Raw genomic sequence first — 26,961 nt, forward strand, 5'->3', positions numbered from 1 at the left:
AATAAAGCAAAAATAAATCCAAAACGGCAAACTAGTCCAATTCACAGTCCAACAGCAAAAGCCAAAGACAGAAGCAAAATAAATCATATAAATTGTATAAACCAAAAAAATCAAGAACAACAATACTTACTGCAAACTCTTACACAAGCTTCATGATCCACTGCTGGCCTGGTCTTTGTGCCTCAGAGGTAGAGCCAGATTGAAGACAAGGCATCAATGACATCAGAGTGGCACCACGACCTGGGTACATTCCAAAGTACAAGGAATGGCCACCGCTTTAAAAAGACGGTATATCATTAGCAAATAATAAACAAGACTATCAGGAATAAAATCAAATCATGAAAAATAATTCAAAATGAACAAAAACAATATCACTCTATTATAAAAAAAAAATCTTGGGAGGGAGACTAGGGAGAAGAGACGTGATCTTTTCGGAAGACAATTTGACGTCCCGTGAGAGACACTTTAACTTCACGCGAGACAAGGCAGTGAGACAACATTTAAAACAAGTTTACGGACATCTAACCTAGCAGTTGTTGGAATGCTTTTGGCAGACACACTTCATGTGCTTCCAGCTCTTAAAACAACAACAAGCGACAAGCAGAATACGCAGATCGGCAGCAGCAGCAAGCCAGCAGATGATCCGACTGCTTCTCCCCCTTGGGTGAGCATAGCGAGCAGGGGGCAGAGCCCCCTAGTTAAAGCAAAAAATAAAACAAAAACATCAGATAAATACTAACATGCACGATCATGTGGGTGGTACAATGGATCTTGTGTCCTGGGTTCAAATAACATACATGGTTGCTGTCTACGTGTTTTCAGGTTTTCTTTTTGTCTGCATGGGGTTTTCTTCTTCCAGCATTACAAAGATGTGCTTGCTAGGTTAACTGGTAAATGGTTAAATTGGCACTGTGAGGGTCTGTGCATGAGCTGACCCTGTGATAGACTGGATAGGCTCTGCCCCCCACCACTCCCCACAACAGTATTAATTAGGAATGAGAATGTTATATGGCCTTGTAATGTATTTTATCTCTTGATACTTTGAATTATAGGAATACTGCCACATAATTACGCCACTGTTTTAATGAGTTTTAAGCACAGGGAAAAAAATGAACATTTGAAAAATCCGTAATTTAATAAACCACCAAGAAAAGTAACATTGCAACGATGCACGCTACGAACCGATCGCTGTAAACAGAAGTGAAAACAAAATCAAGCCCTCTCTGCCTTATGCGTCCATTCCTCTCTCTCTTGCGTGCCTGTGTGTGTGTGTGTGTCTCTCTTGCGCGCCTGTGTGTGTGTGTCTCTCTCTCTCTCTCTGGCTTGCTCTGTGTGTGTGTGTGTCTCTCTCTCTTGCGCCTGTGTGTGTGTGTCTGTCTCTCACGCCTGTGTGTGTGTGTCTCTCTCTCTCGCGCGCGCCTGTATGTGTGCGTTTCTCTCGTGCGCCTGTGTGTGTGTGTCTCTCTCTCTCTCTGGCTTGCTTAGTGTGTGTGTGTGTGTGTGTGTGTTTCTCTCGCGCACCTGTGTGTGTGTGTCTCTCTCGCACGCCTGTGTGTGTTGCTCTCTCTCTCTCTCTCTGGCTCGCTTGGTGTGTGTGTGTCTCTCTCACGCGCGCCTGTGTGTGTGTCTCCCTCTCACGCGCCTGTGTGTGTGTCTCTCTCTTGCACGCCTGTGTGTGTCTCTATCTCTCACATGCCTGTGTGTGTGTGTCTGTCTCTCTCGCGCGCCTGTGTGTGTGTGTCTCTCTCGCGCGCCTATGTGTGTTGCTCTCTCTCTCTCTCTGGCTCGCTCGGCTGCCTTAGTGAATTATGGGCATGGCCCTGTCTTGCGTCTTGCCTGCCATACGAGGGTGGACACGGGCCGGGGAATAAGGACAGTTTGTGAGTTAGCAGCTGCAATAGTTTTACACTCCAGTACATTGCGGTGAATGCTGGTAACGGTCAGGCGGGCGGATGGGCAGGCGTTCTCGTCCCATGGTCTTAGAGTTGGTGGGCGTGGCTCTGTGAGTTGTCGTCGTATCCCATGGTCTTAGAGTTGGCAGGCGTGGCTATGTCGTGCGTATCCCATGGTTGTCTTGTGTGCCCTAGTCGGCTGCTTAGTGAATTATACATATAGATATATTTCTAAGGTGCCTTGTGATGGTTGATTCATTGAAGACACCTACTGTATATAAAACTGAAGAAATGATTACATACAATCTGTATGAGCATTCAACAGATAAGGTGAACATTGAGTGATCTTTAGAAGATTCACCATGTCACACACTACGCAGTGACCCCGGTGGCCAGTATATCTAAATTAGACATAGTAATTCCTGAGATGGAATTAAGGTTCACACTTCGTACTTCCACTCTGATGATGAAAAATCTATAAAACAAGGACTTGTAGGTATGTCAAATTAAAGCAGAAAGTAAGTATTCACATACTCACTCAAATCCTTGCATCTTACTGTCATTTCCAGGTTTATGGAGGTCTTCAGCACATACGAAACAATAATCCTTTCAACATGGAGGTGTGCGTTGATTCATGGCCAGATTTCAGAACAGTTGTCTTGCGGCGTCAGAGACAGGTATTTGGATTCCCTTTTTGAGGTGCATTCTGATTCCTTCTTCTGTACATATTTTTAATTGTACTAAGATATGTAGATGACATCCAGGCTTGGCTTCCACCTTGGTTTTACAGAAGAATCCAGTTACAGACTGGTCAGTCACTGCAGAAATTAACAAATTATTTGATTTAAGTTTTGAATATGTAAACCAAGTCAAGTCAAGTAGGGGAGCATGCACTGGAGTTGGCGCACTCAATACACGACGAAACAACTCGGGATCCCAGTTGGCAACACCCCCAGGCAGACACACGATCCAGTCCCACCCTCTGGAATGACCCTCTATCTGCTGCAGCCAGGTGTTATGTGGGTGACCCCTTGGCCTGGTCCAGCCACTCGGGTCCCCAACAATGAGGATCTTATGAGCTGGATCACCCTCGGGGAAACGCGCCACATGGCCGTAGTGCCGTAACTGATGCTCCCTCACAATGCAGGTAATATGCCTCATTCAGGACTCCATGAGCAACCTCTCATTTGACACAAAGTCAAACCAAGTTACCCAAGGATTTTCCAGAGAGACACAGTATTAAGGGAGTCCAGTCTTCATCTCAGGTCACTAGATAGCGTTCATGTCTCGCAACCATATAGCAAGACAGGAAGCACCAGGACTCTAAAGACTTGGACCTTCGTCCTTTTGCATAGATATCGGGAGCACAACACACTCCTTTCCAGCGACCTCATGACCCCCCCCATGCTCTCCCAATCCGTCTGCTGACTTCATAGGAAGAGTCATGTCTCTCTCTCTCTAAACAAAACAATGACATAAATGACTTGTTTATTATTTCTTAATACTAATACAGGTATTGGTATGACCATAAGAGCACAAGACTTTTACTGTATAGTCTGTGTCTTAAAAACCTGAGACACCTTACCCAGGAAATGGCTTTTACAGTATAATTTCCAAAATCAAGTTGGGAAAGCAGTCAGCTTGAACACAGCTACAGCCATGTGTGTTAGGTTTACTTGTGACTGTAAACTGGCCTGGTATGGGCATTCATCCCAAACCCCAAAGATGTTCAGGTTAGGTTACTTGGCGACTCTTAACTTCTCTCCATTTGAGCAGGTGTACTGATATGTGCATGAATGGGCTGTGCAAAGCACTGGCTCACAGTCCAGGGTTTGTTCTTGACTTGTACCTGATACTGAGGGGATAGTTGGTGGCCCCATTAACCTTAACTGGATTAATCAGGATTTAGAGTGCTCTTTTTATATTTAATGACCAATTTCATGCTTAATTTATTTATGTTTCATAATAAGGTTTAGCACTTTCAAAAAGGATACATTGCTTTACATCAAAATGGTCTCCCAAGATTGAAATTTAGAACCACTAAAATAGACAGTGCTAACTCATGTTTTTATAATTTTTGTGCTAATTTATAATTACATACATACATACTTATAGTCTTAAACCCACTCCAAGGTCATGATGGAGCATAATCTGGCAGCACTGGATGCAAGGTTTAAACAAAACTGGACAGAATTCCAGCCAGTCGCAGGAGACACATACACAAACACACACTCATACTTGGCCATTGTAGCATTACCAGTTAACCCAACCTGCACACCTTTGGAGATGCACCACCATGTTGTTCAATTCCAATTTTAATATTCTTCCCTTTTGGTTTTGAAGGCTGAAGAAAAAGAGCAAAGTAACATTATCAAGCAAAGATGTTAAGTGGGTCCAATACGTCACTGCTCATTACCTAAATATGTACAGAATAGGTAAAGATCTTTTTTTAAGACCAAAAAATAAATCAGTTGTATACTGGAAATTTTTAGGAAAAAATTGAATCAGACATTTTGCACCTTCAATTATCACTCAAAAAGAAAATGACAGAACACAGAACAAAGTGATCATGCTTTGGCTTGCTCTTAATTACTTAACAGTTTATCACAGATGACAATGACGCCTTTTCCAATCCACATGCAATATTTGCTACGGATCCAGCGGAGCTGAAGAGAATACTACTGGAATTCAAAGTAATTGACTGGAAGCAAAGCCTTCTGCTATACGGTAAGTATCAGACCATTTGAGACAGTCCAAGAATGAGCTAACAGTTGGAACCTAATCTTATAAAAATGGCTTTAATATGTCACCTGAAGTCACGTCTTCAAAAAGTGGCTCTCTGGTTAAACTGAGAAAACATTTGAGATAAAATTTTAGACATTTTGTACAACTTTAAGAGTATTCTAGTGGAGAGAAGTTTTTAAACTTGGAGATTCATACTTCAAATTTCACTGTCTTTATGTCTGTCATAAGGCCAAGTCATCTCATCTGTTTGCGCTCTTTCCTGAAGGCATTACCCATGACCCATGAGGGCAAATGAGTTTAAAGTTGTTGCCTACCACATCCTATCTCATTATACTGTGCCTATCAAAAGAGAAAAAATGTGGTGAAGAAAGCAGACCCGCAGCACTTGTTAAAATTTTGTTATAATGTACATTGTGTTTGTTAAGGCATTTCAGGTTCCTCCTATGATATTTTGAAAGAAATGGCAGATGAAAAAAATCTGGCATTGGAGCATTTATTAGCACCATGCAGAGTGTTTATTCATCATAATCCAGAACTTATTGAGGATGGTTGGTAAGTACTGACAACTGTCTGCTTGACACACTGGGTATCTTGTGCATATTTATTAATGCGGCCTGCATAATTTGTCTTCTCTTTGACAAAAAATAAATACTTGAAAGCTAAATTTAGACAGTATAGAGGTACTTAAGCAAAATTACTGTATATGCACACACATACAGTATATATATACAAAAAAAAAACTTTTCAACAATGCAGTGAAACTTTCACATCTTTTCAACTCAGCCCTAAACTCCATTAAATGCTTTTTCACATTTTTTAAAACCAAAGAAACAGCTTCATTTGTAATGCAGTTTGGGAATTAACCAAATAGAATCTCTGAACCAGTGCTTCTTTAAAGTTTTCTTCATGCATAGTCTAATTTGGCAAAACAGGAGTATTTATTTCTCATGGGTTTCCAGGTTTAGCAGCTTGGTATCTTTATGAATTCTTTACCTTCTTTGTATGTCTTTATTGGTTTTCACAACGGTGCTCTGGTTCCCTCTCCATCCAGAATAAGTGTGGATTGACTGAAAATGGTACATTGGTTTAGTAGGAGCGATTGTGGTTGTATGAGTGATTGTGCCCTCCAATGAAGTCATACTGTGTTCATGGCTGGTCCCTGCCCTTTGCCTGCTGCTGCTGGTATAGCCTCTAGCTAACCCTATATTGCTGTGGTTCTCAAATGTTAATGGTGAACTTCAAAAGTCCTGGTTGTTTTTTTTTTTTTGTTTTTTTATTCAAAACATGTTAAACATGACCAATGATGACTGTTTCTTTTCTCAAAGAGCCCCTTTAAAGTGCATCTCATATATAGACATTACTTGTATATAGTTTGACCAGATTTGCATTTTCTCCTGGCATTAAAATGTTTACCTGACTGCTGCCAACACTTTGCGCAATTCATTTGAGTTTTCTGCTGACTTCATTGTTGTGAGTGTAGACAAAATGCATTTGCATTTCTGCTCAGTTCAACATGGTTGTCACAAAGGAAATCCAGAGGATAACGATGTTGCTTCTGTACTTTAGTTCTGAAAAAATTATTCAGAATGCAGCAGAATTAATCACTTTCTCTAAAATGTTTTGCCTTCATATCCAAAAAAGCTTTGTGTTAGGTTAATTGTTGACTCAAAATTGGCCTGTAATAATACAGTAGATGAGACAGGACTTGGCTCCTGGAAAATTTGAAATTAAGAGGGCTTAAAAATGGGTGGATGGATCGATACAAATAAAATAATTTACCTAAATGTGCTGCTCTAAATAACAACTACACTTATCTTCTTTACCTCTTTGTCTAATGAGGGGTGCGGTCAAAGCAGGTCAACACAGACTTCCCTGCCCTCAGCTACAGATTCCAGCTTTTCCTGGGTAAGTTACCGGTGTTATCAGACTAGTTGAGAGATATACTCCCTCTGGCATGTTCTGGGTCTATCACAGTGTTTCCATCCAGTGGGATTTTCCCAGAGCAGCTCTAGGGAGAGCCACCCAGAGGGCATCCTTACCACATGTCCAAACCACCAGAACGGTCTCCTGTCAATCTGGCAAGCAGCAATTCTACTCTAAGTGCTCTCCCTAAATTGCTGAACTTCAAACCCTATCACAGAGTGTCAGCTCAGCTCATTCTTTTGGTCATTACCCACAGCTCATGACAATAGGTAGGGACAAGTAAAATCAGGAGAACACTTCAGTGTGAAGGAGTTTATTGTAAGTATTGGTTTTTGTGTGGATTTTTCTGCTCTGACTTTAGTTTTTGTTTTTCTTTTAAGGCACATCCTTTTTGCTATTTGGAACATTTTTTGTTATTTTCCTATTTATGTACATAAACCTCAATTTAAAATACAGTTCGAGATTGTTCTACAGGTCAGAGTTTTCACCGTTTATTCTCCATTGTATATTTTGCAACATTTAGTCTTGTGACCTGTAGGGGGCATTGCAGCGCCCGAAACTCCCAGGCACTACTACACTACTACTACAGTCCTGGGTTCATATACAAGGTGTTTATTTTGCACAATTTCTCCACAGGGCTTCAGTTTCCTTCTTTCTAGACCTACAATAAGCAATAGGTTTCTCCTTCTACACCTCCCAGGCAGTCTCATCCACCTCCTCCAGACGCAGACTACTGAGAGAACAATGGTGCCCCCTTTTATGCGGACCCAGAAATACTTCCTGTGTACAGGAGGAAGCATTCCCAAGTCAGGCAGAAGCCCCTGAAAGTAGTGACAGCTGTCCCCAACAGCTTCCCTTGTCAGTGCCCAAGGAACCCAGCAGGGCCGACCCAGGGGACCACAACTCCCAACATGCCCTGTAGGTACATGAATGGGCATACTGGCACAACAATGCTGTCATCCAGTGTGCATGTACTCTTGAGAGGCAGTACCTACCCCTCCACCCTCCAGCCCATCAACCCCTGTCCATCCACTACACTGGCCTCCCTGCCATGTGAGGGTGTGGGATTTTATTCCAGCTGGGATATCAGTCCAGCCCTGCTGTCCATCACAGTCTTTTTAAGCTTTCAAGGCCAGCTGCCCAATATGGGGCCTGCAGGTAGATTTCTGGGACAAACTGGTCTGAGATAAGCCTCTTTTGGGTTGGCCCGTGAAGGTTCTGGTCTACCTTTTGTAGATGTTTTTGAAGACCTTACCTCATTTGCCATGTTTTGTATATCAAATCATAACAACCGGAATCCACTTCTGGAGCCAGGCCTGGGAAGTGATGTTCCCCAGAGGACAGCGGGTGGTTGAGCAACCACCATAACTCATCCGGGCTCATAGTGAAACAGTGATGTTCAAGTCATGTCAAATTTATTTATAGAGCACAATCTAAAACAATATAAGTCGACTAAAGTGCTATACAGCTTCTAGAATGAATAACTCCCTCTATTATTTAAGAAAAATGGGATGTGACTTTTTCAGAGAGATACTTTCAAGTCCCACAAGATGAGACCTTATGCCAAGAGATTTAACTATGCCTGAGGCCAGAAATAAAAGACAAGGAGTAGATGACAAAGTAGAATATCATAAAGAATTCAAAAATGTTGGCGCGATACACATGCAGAGCAGGTTAGAGATTATGGAAGTACAAAAATTCAGAAGTCTCAAAAAAAACTGATAGTAAAGATCGCTTTAGCGCAAACTTCCAGAAATTATTACTCGGTGAAATAACGGAACAGTGAAAAGAGATCGAACATATTGTTCGGATTTAAAGTTTAAGTCGGAGACTTGTAGATAGTCTAATTCGTGTTGCCATCAGGGAAAAGTAGTGTTTCTTCCCAAAGAAGAGGTCTGTCTGTGAGAATTAAAAGATTTGTTGCTTGGTGAAAGTGAAATCCACATACGCGAGTGGCAGAGACACGAAGTGGCTAGCGCATATCGTAGGCTGGGGGGTTGGCAAATGAAGCGATCAGGGGGACAGAGCCCCCAAGTACACCAAAAATAAATGCTGACATACAAATTTAAAAAGCTAAGGTGAAAAGATAGGCTTTCAGGCAGGATTTAAAAGTGACCAAAGTTGGTGCTGACCTTTATATAAAAAGGTAGACTATTTCAAAGCTTAAGGGCAGCTACTGCAAAGGCATGGCCCCCTCTAACCATGACCAATAACTTCTGGTCAGAGGACCTCAGTGATCATGAAGGAGAGTAAGGCGGCAAGAGGTCAATAAGATAGAATGTTGCTAAACCACTCAGGGACTAAAAAACAAACAGTAAAATGTAATAAACTCAATCCTGTGGCAAACAGGAAGCCAGTGAAGAGAAGCTAAGACTGGTGTGATGTGATTCTGTTTTCGTGTGCCTGTTAGAAGCTTGGCAGCAGCATTCTGGCCGAGCTGGAGACAAGCAAGGCATGACTGATTAACTCCAATGTATAATGAGTTGCAGTAGTCAAGATGAGAAGAGACAAACAAATGAGTGTTTCAAAATCGTTTAGAGAAAGAAGGAGCTTAACCTTAGCTAGTACTCTGAAATGAAGAGTTAATTTGTTTATCAAATTTGAGGGCATTATCAAAAATCATTGAAGCATTTACGGTAAGTTGTCAAAGGGACAAGATTAATTTCTGGAGAACAAGTAAGATCAGAAGGTCCAAAACACCCAATCTCTGTTTTTTTTTTGTCATTTAGACTAAGACGATTTAGGGACATCCATGTTTTAATATCTTAGACCTTCCAATAAAGGCTTAAGAGATTTTGTTTTGATCTGTTTCAATGGAAAATTTATCTGTGTATGATCTGCGTAGCAATGGAAAGAAATGTTGTGTTTTTTAAAAATGGATCCTAAGGGCAACATGTACAGTGATAAAAGAACAGGCCCCAGAATAGATCCTTGAGGGACCCCACAGGTGATAGTGGCCGAGGATGTGGGCTCACCACCTGTAAGATGAACGGTGTGGGTTGGGTTGGATGCCAGTTTAGTGGCAGGCATAGGTGGGAAAGACCTAGATTGGCTAGACCTTGTCTGTGAGTACATTTATTTATTCATTAATTATTTAATCCCCCCATATACTGTATATCTAAGAGACCTTGATTATTTGTGTCAACTGGATTGTATAATATGAGGGGAAAAAACTGAAAGTTGTCTGACTGTACATTACTTTATATTGCATCCTTTAGCTGTAAATTCATTTGCTCCATAGCATAGTCTATAATCAAGAAACTATATGACAGCAAATCACACAATAGTAAAGTAACTAAAGTAATTAACAACAAAACTTCTTGTTTCACTTTGCAGGTTTCACAAATCATCAAAGTTGTCCAGTGACACTACGTTCCTTGCAGAGCTCATTAACAAACATATAAGCTATGGTGGAAGTGAACAGAGCCTGAATTATATAAAGAAGTGTATTGAACTTTTCCCATCTGCTTACATATCAGATGACGAGGGCCACTTTATGGGATGGTGTCTGACTGATGAACTGTCCGCATTTAGGATGGCTTACATCCTTCCAGAATTCAGAAATAAAAGCTATATAAAGGGACTAGTCGCAAATCTGGCAAAGAAGATGCATCATAGGGGATATCCCATCTACTGCTTTACTGAAAAAATCAACACCATATCGCAGTTGATTTGTAAAAGTCTTGGAATGACAGAGTGTCCACATACTTACTATTATCTCAAAATGACTCCAAGGAAAAGTCAACTATAAGAGCTCATAATTTAAAAAAATGAATTTCTTGCTGATTAAATTAAATTTGATAGGTGTACATGTATGGTAAACAGTAAAGGAATTCATAAAGTTCAATTGTTTTTGCATTCCATAATGCATAAGAATGTATTTTAATACAATAGCTGTTCTTTCAGACAGATCTAAAACAGCCAGTTGTTATGGCCAGAGTCATGAGACTAAAAGTACCAACCTGAAAGGTCCAAAACCAAGCACTGTGAGATAACATGTCCACCAAAGAACAGGAATAGACTTTATAACAACACACAACATGTCACTGTCATGGAGAGCACATGTTCATTATCTTTCATATGCTTCTAAAAACCAAGAACACTTATTAAAATATTAAGTCGTTATTACACTTAAATGATGAACTATAGGCTACCAAGGGGTCCAGTTCTGTGTATGTAAAATTAGCAAATCATTTAAAGAGGTAAAATGAATTAAATGTGAATCATTAGTTACCATTTCTTTAAATTTACACTACAGTATGTGCCACAGCAAAAATACATGAATAACCAAAACAGATTTACAATTATTATCAATTGCATTTTGAGAATAGCCTACTGAGATGGATGACTGGTTCAGGATTTCAAATGTCTAGCTTAGAAAGTATGTTTTCTTTTGAGGTTGGGTGGCATATCATTTTCAATCGTTTTTTGTCCATTTAGGTCTACAACATATATGCAATTAGTACATTCACCTCTTTATAGCTATCCCTTTTAAAATCACAAGCTCTGTTGTACTGTATGGCCTTGTAAAATCATATTGCCCATCTTTGCAATTATTAAAATAAACTGTACAATGCTGTATTTTCCAAAATTTAAGATTTTTAATCATAAAAACTCAACACTTATCTCACTTGCTCATTTAAAATATGAACAACCTTGTCTGTTGAGATAAATGTAATTTTCCTGTTGCTACTGTATATAACTCTTCATGTAAACTGTGTTTATTTTTCGCCACTGACCCTCACTATATGACCAGCATGAGTTATATTACGAACATAAGCATAAACCATACTATCTACTACAATCTAAAACAATATAATTAAGACACACTTCCAAAATAATTACATTCCCATATGTTTAATTTTTGAAGCAGTTACGATAGACACACCGTTATAAGGTTATTCATACTAATTTCGAAAAATAATTGTCAGTTGGTTTTGTACTTTACTTTTCCTGTTTAATATGTGCAACTTATGCTACCTCCACATTATTACATTTTCATTTTAAAAATGCAGACATTAATCTCCGTTTTCACCCTTCATCTACACTGCACTGGGGTTTTTAACCGCCAATAATGGTGACTTTTAAAACTGCTCTATAGACCTGCATACTTCAGAAAACTCTGGCTCAGCATGTGGATGGCCAAAAACATAGACTTTTAAAAATGTAAACTCTAATCACGCTCAGATTTCCTCATGTTTATTACATAGCCCTTCTCTGATGTCTCATTCCTTGACCGGTCACCCTTCACCGAAGGAAACTCTAATTCCCACATAGCAGACATGCAGGAATTGCTTTCCATGGTGGTTGTTGTGTTGCTTACCCGTAAGCATCTAAACTACACTTTGTACAGTTTGAATGCTGCATACAAGCACAAAAGACAAATAATTTACCAGTTACTACAGCTTTCATGGCTGGCGGCATTACCACCCCTTTCAGAGCTTTTCCTCCAAAGTGTCCATGTCCAGTGTAAGTGAACCTTTATGTCATATGTGTTTTCCGCCATTTTAGTGTCTACAGAGATACTTTTGTAGACGATGTGAAAACAGAAGTGTGGATGAAGGTTGTGTTCATTTAAAAACATAGTAGTGTCAATGTGGCCTAAAACTCAGCCCTTCTTCAGTGAAGCCGTTCACGTAATAAAGCATTGAATAATTCATTGAAAAACAACTCTGCTTAATGAATGACTGCCTGTATTATTTTACCATGTTTTGCTTCCTTTAAGTGTTGTTATGCTTAATAAAGGCACTTTTAATGTTCCTACTGGCTAAAAAATTGCCATAGGCTATGCTGTTTAGATAAAATGCATTTATTTAAAACACCTCTGTATAAGATATGAATGTGTGATTGATGTTTTTATTATTTTTTCTAATTCCATGCCCCGTGGCTGTGTGTAATTTATGTGCCCTCCTTGTGCCTACATGCTTTTTTAACTGTTTTTGTCTTGTATTCCCCAAGATGTGCGCATGAGGTTTACAAATGGCTATAAACTGGTATTGCACATGAATGTGTATGTGTGTGTGTGTGGTGTGAGGCCTACAATAGACTAGTGCTCCATCCTGGGTAGGAGCCCCCCCACTCTGACCTTAGGTTTGTTGAGAAAGTTGTGGCTTATCGTTAATTGTATTAATTGTGTTAAATTTCAGACCTTATTTTTAGCTGTATGACTACATATCATAGAATATGCCAAAAATCATTCAAAATTCTATAAATATCTGCCAGAGCTGCTTCTCTGTAAACTTATTTCTGAAGTACCAATATCATGTTTTATTACTGCGCCATTGTAGGTTAAGCAGAATATTGCATTTGTAATTCACAATGTGCTGAAAACAGATTACAGTGATTTGTGACAATAATGACCCCTTAGACCTTTAATGTTCTACAATGAAGCAACTCTGAAGCTTCTCTTTTCTCTCTACATTGATATTACAGTAATATTTTTTTTTAAAAATTGATATCTTCAACATTCTTGTTGAATTCTGCTTTAAATTTTGCAACAAGAGCTTCTAGATGGTGACGGAATCTGTGCTTATGTAAATGAATCAGATGTTTAGAGGTTTCTTTTTAGCATAAAATTGTTAAATGATAATTTAGGTACTTGCATGTTTTACATATTTTATTTGAATTATTGTATTCACATAACCATGAAGAATGCTTGTTAAATTGTTTTATGGAGCATTTAATAGAATAAAAGGCTGCCAAGTAAATATCTTCTTTATTGTATTTATTGAAGCAAAACAGACTATTCATTATTTTTCCATTTTTCCTCAGCATTTGTCAAGTGGAAAGATTTACAGGGTGAATAAATCTAGAACTACAAAGTTGCCTTGTGCAGCACACGAGCCATTCAGCTTCAGGAGTGAAGGGCTTCAAGGGTCACATTATAAAATGCAGAATGTGCTTCATCGTTATAAAAGGTTATCACTTGGTGATGTCCATCCATCCATCCATTTTCCAACCCGCTGAATCCGAACACAGGGTCACGGGGGTCTGCTGGAGACAATCCCAGCCAACACAGTGCACAAGGCAGGAACCAATCCTGGGCAGGGTGCCAACCCACCGCAGGACACACACAAACACACCCACACACCAAGCACACACTAGGGCCAATTTAGAATCACCAATCCACCTAACCTGCATGTCTTTGGACTGTGGGAGGAAACCGGAGCGCCCGGAGGAAACCCACGCAGACACGGGGAGAACATGCAAACTCCACACAGGGAGGACCCGGGAAGCAAACCCAGGTCCCCAGATCTCCCAACTGTGAGGCAGCAGCGCTACCCACTGCGCCACCGTGCCGCCCCACTTGGTGATGTCTTATCAGAAAATGATCTGAGCAATGTCATTAAACCTGCATAAAATTTACTTGATTGTTCATTCTTCCACAGCTAGTAATAACAATTTAACAAAACATTAAACAAGATAAATCTTACAAAAGTAAAAAAGAGGTTATATTATATTTATATAATATATATATCTATATACACAGTATATATTTATCTATAATAATAAAAGGCAAAGCCCTCACTGACTGACTCACTCACTGACTCACTCATCACTAATTCTCCAACTTCCCGTGTAGGTGGAAGGCTGAAATTTGGCAGGCTCATTCCTTACAGCTTACTTACAAAAGTTAGGCAGGTTTCATTTCGAAATTCAAAGCGTAATGGTCATAACTGGAACATATTTTTTGTCCATACACTGTAATGGAGGAGGCGGAGTCACGTATCGCGTCATCACGCCTCCTACGTAATCACGTGAACTAAAAACAAGGAAGACATTTACAGCACGAGTCACACGCGGGAACGAAGGTAAATTACGTTAATTTTTGACTGTCTTTTAATACTGTGTGAGCATACATATTAACACATGTGCAATTAAACGTGTGCATTTACGGGGTGATTTCTCAGGCTTAAAAGCTCACCTTTTATCAAACGCGGGAACAAAGGTAACTGACGTTGTTCACTGTCTTTTAATACTGTGTAACCATACATATTAACACATGTCCAATTAAACGTGTGCATTTACGGGGTGATTTCTCAGGCTTAAAAGCTCGCCTTTTACTAAAAAGGTAAATGCAAAACTATTTTCAATCAGTTTATTGAAACGCTCCCGTTAAGGATTGCAATAAGATATTCGCGAGATAAAAGAACGAAGTACGGGGAAATGGAGGAACAGCCGCAAACAGCGAAGAGCAAAAAATTAATTAAACAATTGAGAATGGAGCGAGTTAAGCATACAAGCATGTTCATAAGGGAAACAAAGCACGGTGTAAAACGTAACTTTAAATTAAGTTAATAGAAACGCTCCCGCTGCGGATTGCAATAACATATTCGCGAGATAAAAGTTTAATGAGAAGACACGAGGTATAAACGAAGCACACGCCGTGGCGCAACGTTAGGGGCAACAGTTTCAACCATTCTATGATCTGCTTCTCGCAACTGAAAGACGGCACATGGCGGATGTTAGCCGACTTGCTGACCGCAACGTTAGGGGCTTCAACTATGCCGCTGACGCAACATGTCAGTGCCAACACTTTGCAGACTGTACTTAAAAGACACGCCCTCCTCACTGGACAGTTAAAAACACCAATCAAACTAACGATGACATCAAGTATTACCCAATCAAAAGTAGGAAAGGAGGCATCTTCATAAAATGCGTGTGGGATGATTTGCATGAGACGCTGCTTTAAAAAAAAAATGATAAAAAAAATACGGGATAAATCCCGTCCAGTATTGATTCAAAACGAGACGCGCAATTTCATTCTCAAACGCGGCACGATTCCGTATTTTAAAGGACGGGTGGCAACCCTACAGTGCCAGGTAACCACCCATACAATCAGATTGTGATTCAGACTAGGAATGCAATGAATGTAATTACCCCGATCTACATACAAGGTGAAAGTCTTGCAACATTCAAAGATGATGGTTTGGGATAATTAGTATTTATTAAGTACAACATTGAACATAAAAGAGCTTATGAAGCCTTGAACCGAAAAAAGCAAGATCTCAGAGATCGTAAAAAAAAAAAAAGGAGGTAATGTCGTTTTACTCGCTGTACATTTTACTCAGACATTACCACTTATTCCACGAGGGAGACCAGCAGATGAACTCAACGCGTGTTTAAAATCCATGCTTCTCCCACGGTCGGTTATATGTCGCGTGTTCTCGGGTAGGTACACCAAAAAATGTATACATTTAAGCATGTAATGGGCAAAGAAAAAATTACGTATACCCGAAGGCACTGCAGTAGTACTCAATGTAACTTTACTTCTTAAATGTTAATGTTTTACTGTTTAATAATTTATACGCTTCTTATATATTGTTCAAATTCTTTTATGAAAATACCAGTGACAGCGCAATGCACGATAACATCGAGTGAATACACCATACGCATCTGCCCACGGCCGCCCTGGTGTGCGCAGATAGGAGTTGATTCTAAAATAAAATAAACATAAAAAGAGTAATACATTCATCACCCATAAAGCGGATAGCAGACGTGACGTATTATATGTGTACCACATTTCAAGTCAATACGTGAAACGGTTTGCAAGCTACATGTGATTTAAAATCCTGGACAGACCAACGAAAAGCCACGGTAGCAAATTATTGAAGAAGATTTTACTGTTTAATAATTTATATTTATATGAAATGTGCTTCTTATATATTACTTCATATTCTCATATGATAATGATGTTAATGTTGTTTATATTGATTTCTATGTTATTGTAAGTGCATCTATGTGTGTATATGTATGTATGTATGTGTGTGTATATATATATATATATATATATATATATATATATATATATAAAATATATATATAAAAAATATATGTGTATATGTATATATAATATATCTGTATATGTGTGTATATGTGTGTGTATATGTGTATATGTATATATATATGACGGCAACACTCATAACAATGACAACACAATTACATTGACAATCATGTTACATTTTTTTTAAAATGTTTCCTTTACTTTTTCATTACCTCTTTAACACACTACTTCTCCGCTGCGAAGCGCGGGTATTTTGCTAGTATACTGTATATAAAAGTCAACGTATGTGTGTGTGTATGTATGTATGTTCCAACATCACTTCCGAACAGCTGGAGAAATATTCGTGAAACTTGGTATACATATTTCTCATTGGTCGTCTAAAAATATTGTAGAGTGAAATCAACCCTATTGGGGAAGGGTGGGGAGTTATCTTGCGGTTGTGTGTGCATGTTATCATCCAATTGACACTCGGAATGACCACCAGAGGGCAAATTGGAGGACATTGCCAGCATTCTTTATGTTTGAGCACCACCGCGCCACTGTTGCTTTTGAAATTAAACAGAGTTGGCCGGATCCAAGTGTCATTTGGATGACAACATACATACACGACCACAAGACAAGCACATTAGTGAGTTCATTGTTTGTTAATTTTTTTTTTTTTTTTTAAAGTTGTGTTTTTTTGTTTTATTATATTTTTCTCAAACAATTAAAAAAAATACACTTTATTTTCCTCCCAGGCAACGCTAGGTATTTCAGCTAGTATGTACATATATATATGTGTGTGTGTGTGTGTATATATTGTGATTGACTTTTTAGGTGAATTCAGAAAAATAAGGGGACATAAGAAAATAAGTGGGTTGAGTATAATTATATAATTTATAACTCACACAGGTCACTATTTATCCAGAAGAAAAAATCATTTATTTGAATTACTATATGTGAAATTGGAAAATTTAACACATTATATTACAATTTACATTTAGTCGGAGTTTGAACTGCGTGTGTCAGCTTAGGCTGATGTCCCATTATGAGACTTTTTGTTGTGGGTATGTCAGATTTTCCAATCACAGTCGCTGATCTCGTTGCTGCACCATGTCAAATTACATGGCTGACAATTGCAGCCCATGTCACATTGACCAACCGAGCTTGATCTTCCAGCGCAGTTGTGCTTGCCCCTTTTTCTGACACCCAATAGGATGTTGCCTGATGGAGTGGTGCTTTTTAAAGAATTAACAGCTGCAAAGAGTTCAGCAGCAAATTCTGTGCTTTATTATTTTTTATCATTCTGTTATTCTGCAATGTAAAATAGAAGACATCAGACAGATGAGCTTCTCTTCAGTTTGTGAGGTTCAAAACACAACTGTTCCTCATTCTTCATCATTACATTCTATGCATTGCATGTCTAGATGAGCATTCATTGGCTCATTTGGTTGTCAGCTCTCTGGCATACATGGCCTGCCCTTCCAACTAATAAGAAAATCAAACCTGTTTGACTTGATCCTAGCCAGTCACAGATTAGTTGGTCTCAGTTGTCAGGCATGTCACATTAGACAATCAGCTTCACAGAACTGCTTCTGACTGGCTAAGATAATGTAAATGAAGACTACACCTGAAAATCGCTGGAAAAGTCGTCTAATGTGACACAGGTTTTAGTGTTTTGAAAAGCGTTTGGCATTTCATTTGAACTGCACAGATCAGTTCAGTGTTTCGAACTTCATTCATCAAGCTCTGAAGTTCTTAAAGTAAATCTTTATTGATGTAATATTCAGCATAGTTTGGCTGAAAAATTCCAATTAAAAAATTAAATACAAAACATACAAACTATGTACATACATACAGTACATACATAGGGATTTTTTGTAAATGTTATATACAAATAACATTAAAATAAATAAATAAATTGAGATTCAAAGCTTTACCATATACATTTTTAGCATTGCCTTAGCATTTTTCCCTCCTTTAAATGTATTAATATAAGAGAAAGAGAAGTTAGGAGAGAAAATTAAATTTTAAATTGTGCAAGGCATCGTCTTGGACCATTTACATTTATGAATGTGGAATTTACATTCACTATTAAACATATTAAGGTATAAGCAGAAACAACAAAAACCAAGATGAAGCTTTGGGATGTCCACCCCATATACTTGAAAGAAAGGAAAAACTTAGCAGTAGAAGTAGTCGCAACAGACTCAGTCCACGACTGAACTGAAATATATGAGACAATACGGTGGTTTTATAGTGGGTTGACAGGAAGGGGTGTGTTTCGAGGACTGGAACCGGAAGTAAGATCACACAGGGTTTCCTTCTGAGGGTCTGCAGAGGAATGAGAGAAGATGTTAGTGTGCATCGCCACCCCCTAGACTGGCGTATACGTACATTTATTTAAGCCCATTGACTGCCTTCTCTCCACATGTGTGTAATAATGGATTTACCAACTTTTATATTCCATATCTTCTTATATAATACGCTACCGTGGTTGTCCGTTTGTCTGTCCAGGATTTTAAATCACCTGTAGCTCACAAACCGTTTGACCGATTGACCTGAAATTTGGTACACATATACTAGGTGACGTCTACTATCCGCTTTTGGGGTGATGATTGACCTCCAAGGTTATTCCTCTTTTTATTTTTATTTTATTTTATTGTGGAATGAACTCTCGGCAGCGGCCAGCAGGAGCGGCCGTGCGGCACATGTGTTACGGGCGCCTTTCTCATTCCCTACTACCTTCGCCGTCACTTCTCCTACCTCTTCATATCTTAAATCATTCTTGAGGCAGATTGAAGACTTAAGTGCCAGCTTAAGTGAAAAATTAAGGAAAACGTACTAAGTAATTGCAAAACAAACACTGACTTAATCAGTTTTAATGCGAAAAGATGCAGATGAAAGAAGAGAAGAAGCAGGTCGCTAGGGTGGAGAAAAGAAGAGCTGCTCAGGAAGCGCATCAACCTCTGAGCAAATGAATGGTAAACGTACAGAGAAAGGGGATGAAAACTAGGAATGCTCAAGTCAAGTGTGTTCACTGCCCGTTATCGTGCAGTGCGCCATTGCTAGTTCCATATAAAAGAACAAAACATTTTTACCATTTAAGGAAATATTAACACCAGTAGTCATCTTAAAAAAAAGTTTCCACCAAAAAAAAAATCTGTGTAAATACATCGAAAAAAATCAATGAACAATACTTTCCTGCATTTCAAACTTCATTCATTACGGTTTGAACTGCTCCTTTAAGCCTCCAGTCTCAAACCCTAACCTCACATTTCGTTTGAATTGCGCATATCACCACCGAGCAGTGCTTAAATTGGAACCAAATTACTGGCAGTAGTCTTTTTTTAATGTAAAATTGTCTTAATTCAATTGACTGGTCAGCTAGCCTGAGGGAATACAGATGGCTGAGATGAAAGAGTGGTCTTGCTGGGGATGGAATGGGGCGGAGTCGTGCTGAAGCAGTACTAGAACGTAGCAGGGAGTCGGCCTATCCCATTGATCCGGAAAGTACAATAAGGTAAGCTGGGCAAACATAAAGACAGGATAACAAAGAAGCTTAGTTTCTCTCTCTCGGCTGCCACATCCAGACAGAAAGCCACCTGGTAGCATTATTAAACAAGATGAACCAATTATTAATATTTAATATTTTTTGCCAACACTCACATTTGTACTTTGTTTATTATAGTGGAAATATTATCTATGATACCTGAATACATTTGTAATTTTCATTCACCCCCGCTTGTTCTTGTGCTCTAATTGCCTGAGATTATAAAATACACAAGAATAGGGGAAATTTTAAAGTACAGCAGCAGTTAATTGTGACGGTGTAGTAAGAGTATAGGATCTAGGGCATTCAGTTATGGTATGAGTAATAAATAGACCAGTATTAAAAGGGGAACATGGTCACCCTAGGACCTAGCCAAAACATAACAATATCACCAAATAATGCAATAAAAGTAAACTGAGATTTTCTTTTCATTGAGATTTTGGTATTGTCTGCTGTTGTCCAGCGTTTGTCTGCATTGAAGCCCATTTATGATAAAATTTGTTATCTCCATTCTCCACAAAAAATGAATTTAAATGTTTTCTTGGCCATTACTACAAGCTACACAGGGTGAGTAAAAGACTAATAGTTTCATTTTTGGGTGCAGTATTATTTTGAGATGTGGAATTAAATAAACAAAAGACAGGAAAAGATTTGGGGCACCAGCCAGTGATCTCCATATATTGTAAGACAAGATCAAGCAAGATTTTTGCAATTTCGGACAACATGCATGTTCTCAGATAAGAGTTCATATAATGACTGACTCCAACATTGCAAGTGTGGAGGTTTTATGGATTCTTGACCAGAAGAAATCTGGATTAGGGGCGCAACCAAAAGTGACCTCACAGATCCCTGACACTCTGTGCTTCTGGTCTGTAGTTGAAAAACAAAAGGATGTGAATAAGAGTGTCCTCTCTTGAATCGGGGCTGGAATTATCAACACTACACAAGCCCTTTAAATGTCTCCTACATGCACATGCATGACACATGATAATGTCTGATAACAAACAGCTACAATCACTTGGGAATCCATACATGATGTGAGCACTCCACCCTGCCTAGCTATGTACCCCAGTGATGGTCTGTTCTGCACCATCCACAGACCACTGCCTCTTTGTGACACCAGCTGAACTATACCTGGATTGATATGGCACAGGATAATGTGTGTCATTTGCACAACTTATTCAATTGTTCAATGTTCTTTGCTAGCTATGAGAATATTACCTAATAGTGATAACCCTCACTTGTAATGCTGTTCTAGTGCAAGTCTTTCTTGTTTGGGTTTCAGAATAATATTTTACACTCTTTGTCACTTAATCAATGAGCCAACTCTTGTGAAAATTGGACAAGTGCTCCAGGACTCGACATTTGTTTACTGAGTGTATAACAAATGTCAAAAGTCAAATCACAGTTTACATTACACAATAATGAACATCAAGGACATTTCTGTACACATCAGTGACAGACCTGCAAAGGTGGAACACAAAAGAATCCTACTAGATTTAAATTCCCAGTGAAAATGTCCTTACAATGTAATGATCATCACAAGCCAGTAATGTAACATAATATGAATTAGGAAATAATCCTTTATAGCAGGGCAATGACCTGAAGCACAATGCCAGGTCAACAATAGATTGTTTGAAAAAAAGAAAGAAAATGAAGGACCAGTCCAATACTGAATACAGTAAGACAGAAATTTATGTATGGCGAGAGTTGCCATTCATTGCTCACTATCAATAAATGTGTCCGAGCCTGAAAAAAATCTATGAAAAAGTATAGCAAGCAGACATTCAGAATGAAAGGCTTCTGGCAGATGATTCTGTCACTCTGCTTCCAACAAGCAATGACTCTCTCTGCAGTCAGCTGTAACATTTCCTTTGCCATTCCGATACATTCCTTTATAACTGCCTTAAATTTTGTATATTATTTAAAGCTAATTAAACAATAAGCAGTTACTGGTTTATTACTAGTATTACTAGTATTACATTACTAGTGTGAATATATTTACCAGGCACAGCCCTGTGTCACTATGTCTCTATTAGTACTGAGAATATCTCCCTATTATAAAAAAAAATCTTCAGACAAGACGAGACCATTTCCAAGAGATATTTTTCAGGTCCGGCCCTCCTCTCAACCATTTACAGTTAGCGGTCCTCTTACCTCTCATTCGTATGAATGCTTTTGTCAGACACAGTTCCTGCGTTCTCAGCTCTTATAAATTTTTACGTTTTCCTCACTTTAAGTTCTCAATAAAAGAAGACTTATGATGTCCAAATCTTAATGAAGAATTTCATCCCAAAGGATTATCAACAGAAGAAATGACTACACGGGCAATCCTAGCACACCAGAGAAACAATGAAGTCAAATGAATTTACACGAAAATTGTTGATCGGTTACACGGCAAATTGGCTAAATGTGTATCAACAGACTATGCTGAAACAGTTGGTGGTGACTGTGTAGAAGATGAAAACATCAACTTACAATATCCTGTAGGATATCTATAACCGTTAATACCGTCCAGTCTTCCGTGGATAATATTAGACACCAAAGGAGATCTTGATATGCCATTCGTATTAAAACGTTTAAAGTTTCCCGTTAGAACAGCTTTTGCTATGACAATTAACAAATCTCAGAGCCAAACATTCAAAAAAGGTTGGTATATTTATTAGAGAGAAAGAAACGATATTCACTCACAGGCAGTTATACTTTACGTTGTCATGATGTAACTCCAAACACGGAATCAAAATTCAAAGTGATGTTGATGAAAAGTTAATTCCAAATATTGTTTTTACTGAAGTTTTACAGTAAAAGTGTAAGTTTAAAAAGTATTTGCGTGTTAATTTCAAAGCCAAACAGAATGAAAATGTATAACGCAACGAATACCTCTAATGCAACATGAAACATAATTTTCTTTCAATTTATTACGTTTTACTGTTTTTTAATATGGTTGATTACTTTCTGTAATGTAAAATAGTTAGGTCTATTATGCATATGTAACAATTCCCATGAAAATAACAATCTGTTTAAATTGTACATCCGCTTCCCCATACGTGAGTGGCAAAGCCACGAAGTGTGTAGCGCGTAGCGCCTGCCCAAGGATTGGCGAGTGAAGCGAGCAGGGGGCAGAGCCCCCTAGTATGTTCAAAGTAAAGCATCTTGTATCTCTCCTATGATGTGAACCCTGCTCTTCTCATTAGGAGGCGGCAGTGTTACCACCACAGTACTGTTCTGCCTCTTTATGATTCACGTACTTAGTAAACATAAGTAAGTTACAAGACAGCTGACAGGTAGCATGGAGCCAACCAAAGGTAAACTGAGAGACAGTAAGAAAAAAAATAAACTATGGCACAGTGGTGACAGGGAGGGGTTGGAAGCATACACTGATTACAGTGCGTTGCCACACCCAACACACACAGTGCCACCTGGATTGGGACCCGAGAGCAGCAGGTGACACCTCAGCACCACACTGGAACGCTGTGAGGCTTTTTTACAGTGGCTGGAGTGCCAAACCTGCTACCATCCCTCAAGTTTTACCTGTAAGTTGGACGACCTGCTTGCAGGGTTGGGTGCAGGTTAACGTCATCCCCAGGACTTAACGTCATCCCCAGAACGGAGCAATTACAGCTTAAGGGCCTTGCTCAAGGGCCCAACCGAGTAGAGTCACTACTGGCGTTTACAGGATTCAAACTGGCAACCATACGATTGCTGGCACAGATCCCAGCCTCAGAGCCACCACTCCACCCTACCGTGGTGACAACTGATGTTAAAATGTAAAAGGATTTCATTTAACAGCAAACCAGTTCACAAGGATGGAGCTTCAGTGATGATATTTACAGTAAAAATGACTGCATTAAGTCTCATGAACATACACAAGTATGTAACAAAAAACCAAACACACACATAAAAATAAGACTCGCACTGTGTCACTCACAGAAATGGAATAAATCCTCTGCACAAGAGCTCTTATTCAGGTAACCAAAAAAAGACTGGGATAAAAACTAAAATGGTAAAAATAAATGGCTTACGTCTGCCCACCTTCCATTTCATAAAACTTCTAGCCAAAACAATCAAAAGACCACCCTAGCTCTTAAGAGTTCCCTCCTGTGGTGTAGCAATAGATTGTGCAAAGCACAAGGGACTACGAGCTTGGGGGGGCCCACTCGGGGCCATATAGATTTTTTTAAAAAAATGAATAACTTAAATCACCTGCATAGTTCATTGCGTTAATAATTCACAGTTTCAGTGACGTGTTTGCACCATCACCAGGCAAGTCCAATCCAATCCATATTACATATTCGGCAGGCATTCAGTTTATACAAATTTAAACTTCGGTAGTTTGCAGGTTCAGAGCCTAATCGGAGGCACAGCACGCCCTAGTCAGTCCACCTTACAGAGAAGTGTACATTCCCAAATTTGGCGACCTTCGGCGTACCATAGAGGACGTGAATGGAAGAAGTTTTGAAGGACATCACATGAATGGTGTAAATATACATTATTATCATAAATAATTGTTACTTTCGTACTTATTATGTCAACAGTTTTCAAAGTTCAAACTCGTAAATAGTAAATCATCGTAATTCTGTTGTTACGTTATGGTCCCCGTTAGTCAGCAAATGGCAAATATTAGAACATATTCAATGTTTTTTATACTCTGGCCAAACAACACCATGTCGGCCATTAGCAGTGGATCCAGCAAACATTATAAGAGTGGTGCTGCTAAACGTAAGGCACGCCTGCAGCAGGAACTGAAAAACGCTAAGCTTACCAAGACTTCTACCTTTCTCAAAACTGAGCAAGGTCCAGCGGTGGTAACTGAGAATGCTGATGCTGGTGAATCGTTGCAACGATCGCAAGCAGGTTATGCAGACAGTGCAGTGAGTGAAATGGTTACAACTATCAAGTTTTGAAGTAGCGATACAACGGCTTCAGATCAGGTGCTATATGATAAAACCATTAAAAATGGAGAAACTACTGAAGACAAACAAGCAATATATATGATCAAGCAATTTCCTGCCAACAAGGCAAATTTCTTGGAACCATTGACACCTCACTTTATGATGTCCATTTTCTCAGAACTTGTGTAAAACAGGTCGAATGTGTAGTAGATAGATAGATAGATAGATACTTTATTAATCCCAAGGGGAAATTCACATACTCCAGCAGCAGCATACTGATACAAAAAACAATATTAAATTAGAGATTGATAATAATGCAGGTAAAAACAGACAATAACTTTATATAATGTTAACGTTTACCCCCCCCCCCCCCCGGGTGGAATTGAAGAATCGCATAGTTTGGGGGAGGAACGATCTCCTCAGTCTGTCAGTGGAGCAGGACGGTGACAGCAGTCTGTCGCTGAAGCTGCTCTTCTGTCTGGAGATGATACTATTTAGTGGATGCAGTGGATTCTCCATAATTGATAGGAGCCTGCTGAGCGCCCTTCGCTCTGCCACAGATGTCAAACTGTCCAGCTCCATGCCAACAATAGAGCCTGCCTTCCTCACCAGTTTGTCCAGACGTGAGGTGTCTTTCCTCTTAATGCTGCCTCCCCAGCACACCACTGCGTAGAAGAGGGCGCTCGCCACAACTGTTTGATAGAACATCTGCAGCATCTTATTGCAGATGTTGAAGGACGCCAGCCTTTTAAGGAAGTATAGCTATATATATATATATATATATATATATATATATATATATATATAGATAGATAGATAGATAGATAGATAGATAGATAGATAGATAGATAGATAGATAGATAGATAGATAGATATAGTAGTATCCTGTCAGCCGTATTAATTTGATACAAACTGAAATGGCTTCATTTAATAACACAGGTCAGTTTCTACTTTCTAGCTTACTTCACAAAGTTGTCTTGGAAAAGCAAGCGGGTCCACATCTTACATATATTTATGTACTACTACTATTACCCATACCTCCCACATTCATTTCCCACAATTTATTTAATTTTTGCTAATTTACAGCTGGTCTAATAAAGCGATTAAAAAAGTTATTACAAATTCCATTTAGAGAGCCGGTTTGTTTGTCACCAGCATGTGATCTGGTCGTGGACACCACTGCCCAGCCAGCCCCTAGGATTTAGTTGTGAATATTTTACTAACAATTATGCTAGACAGGAGGGGCTCACCAAAGGGCGCTGCACAGGGGCCTTCAGCAAGCTAGCTACTCCACTGGTTCCCTCACAGCACCTGCTTTGCAGCTAACCACTGAGCCACCAGACTGATGAAATCTATTTATTTTTTTCCCCACTGGCTGTCTCTGCTCCCACGAAATGGTCTTCCACTGGGTCAGTCGACCCCATACTGACGGACTTGCTGAGTTTATAAGGAGGCCCCGATCTTCCCCTGACTAACACAGCATGGCACTCTGACTTTTCCAAGGGGAAAACTGGCCAAACTGAGTAACCCTCTATAAATTCACCTGCAGTGTTGCGGTCCTTAAGTTAACACACATAAAACACACTATTGACCTAAATGAGTAAAACTAACTCAACCAGACTGCGCAATTATCAAGTCAACATCAAAACTGAAACAGGGTTCCCTATAACTTTTGCTTTCCCCCCACGCAATTCCCGGTGAGTGTGTCCGTCCTTCAGCCCACAGACGCTAGACTAGGGTGCCGTTTTTAACGAAGCATTTTGTGCGTAACAAGGTGCACAAGTTAGTTGGCAAACATGTCGAATGCTGACATGCAAATATTTGTCCGTTTCACTTTCAGTTCAATGCAAACTTTACTAACAAAATGAACAAGACCGCTGTAATTTGCGGGGATTCTAGGTAAGTGGTATCCGTATCGCTAACCATTTCAGTTGGCAAACCTGAGTATAAGGTGCTGTGAGGCTCTCGGCGTCACAAAGTAGGAATATAAGTTTTTAATGACAACATTGTGTGACATCAACATAATTATCTTTATCTGTTATCAGGAGCAGACTGCATGACAAAACCGGCCCGGACATCCTTCAAAGAGTGAGGTGATGAGGTCGACCCACTCGGCCCGTTATTCATTGAAATTTTCTTAAAATTTGTGATGAGTACGCAGCTCGCCACTTGCTATGAGCCTATGATATGAAC

At 39.3% G+C, this 26,961-nt stretch overlaps 1 protein-coding gene across 1 annotated transcript in view; it reads left to right on the top strand.

The window, feature by feature from the left end:
* The window catches only part of LOC114656318 (glycine N-acyltransferase-like protein 3), a 63,778-nt gene that overhangs the window by 14,015 nt on the left and 22,802 nt on the right, over nt 1–26,961 (top strand). The window contains exon 2 of the mRNA XM_051930219.1: nt 2,462–2,569. Within this exon, the coding sequence (XP_051786179.1) occupies nt 2,462–2,569 (108 nt within the window). The remainder of the gene's footprint in view (nt 1–2,461; nt 2,570–26,961) is intronic.

Source organism: Erpetoichthys calabaricus, chromosome 8 (assembly GCF_900747795.2).
Source record: "Erpetoichthys calabaricus chromosome 8, fErpCal1.3, whole genome shotgun sequence".
Classification (NCBI taxonomy): Eukaryota; Metazoa; Chordata; class Cladistia; order Polypteriformes; family Polypteridae; genus Erpetoichthys; species Erpetoichthys calabaricus.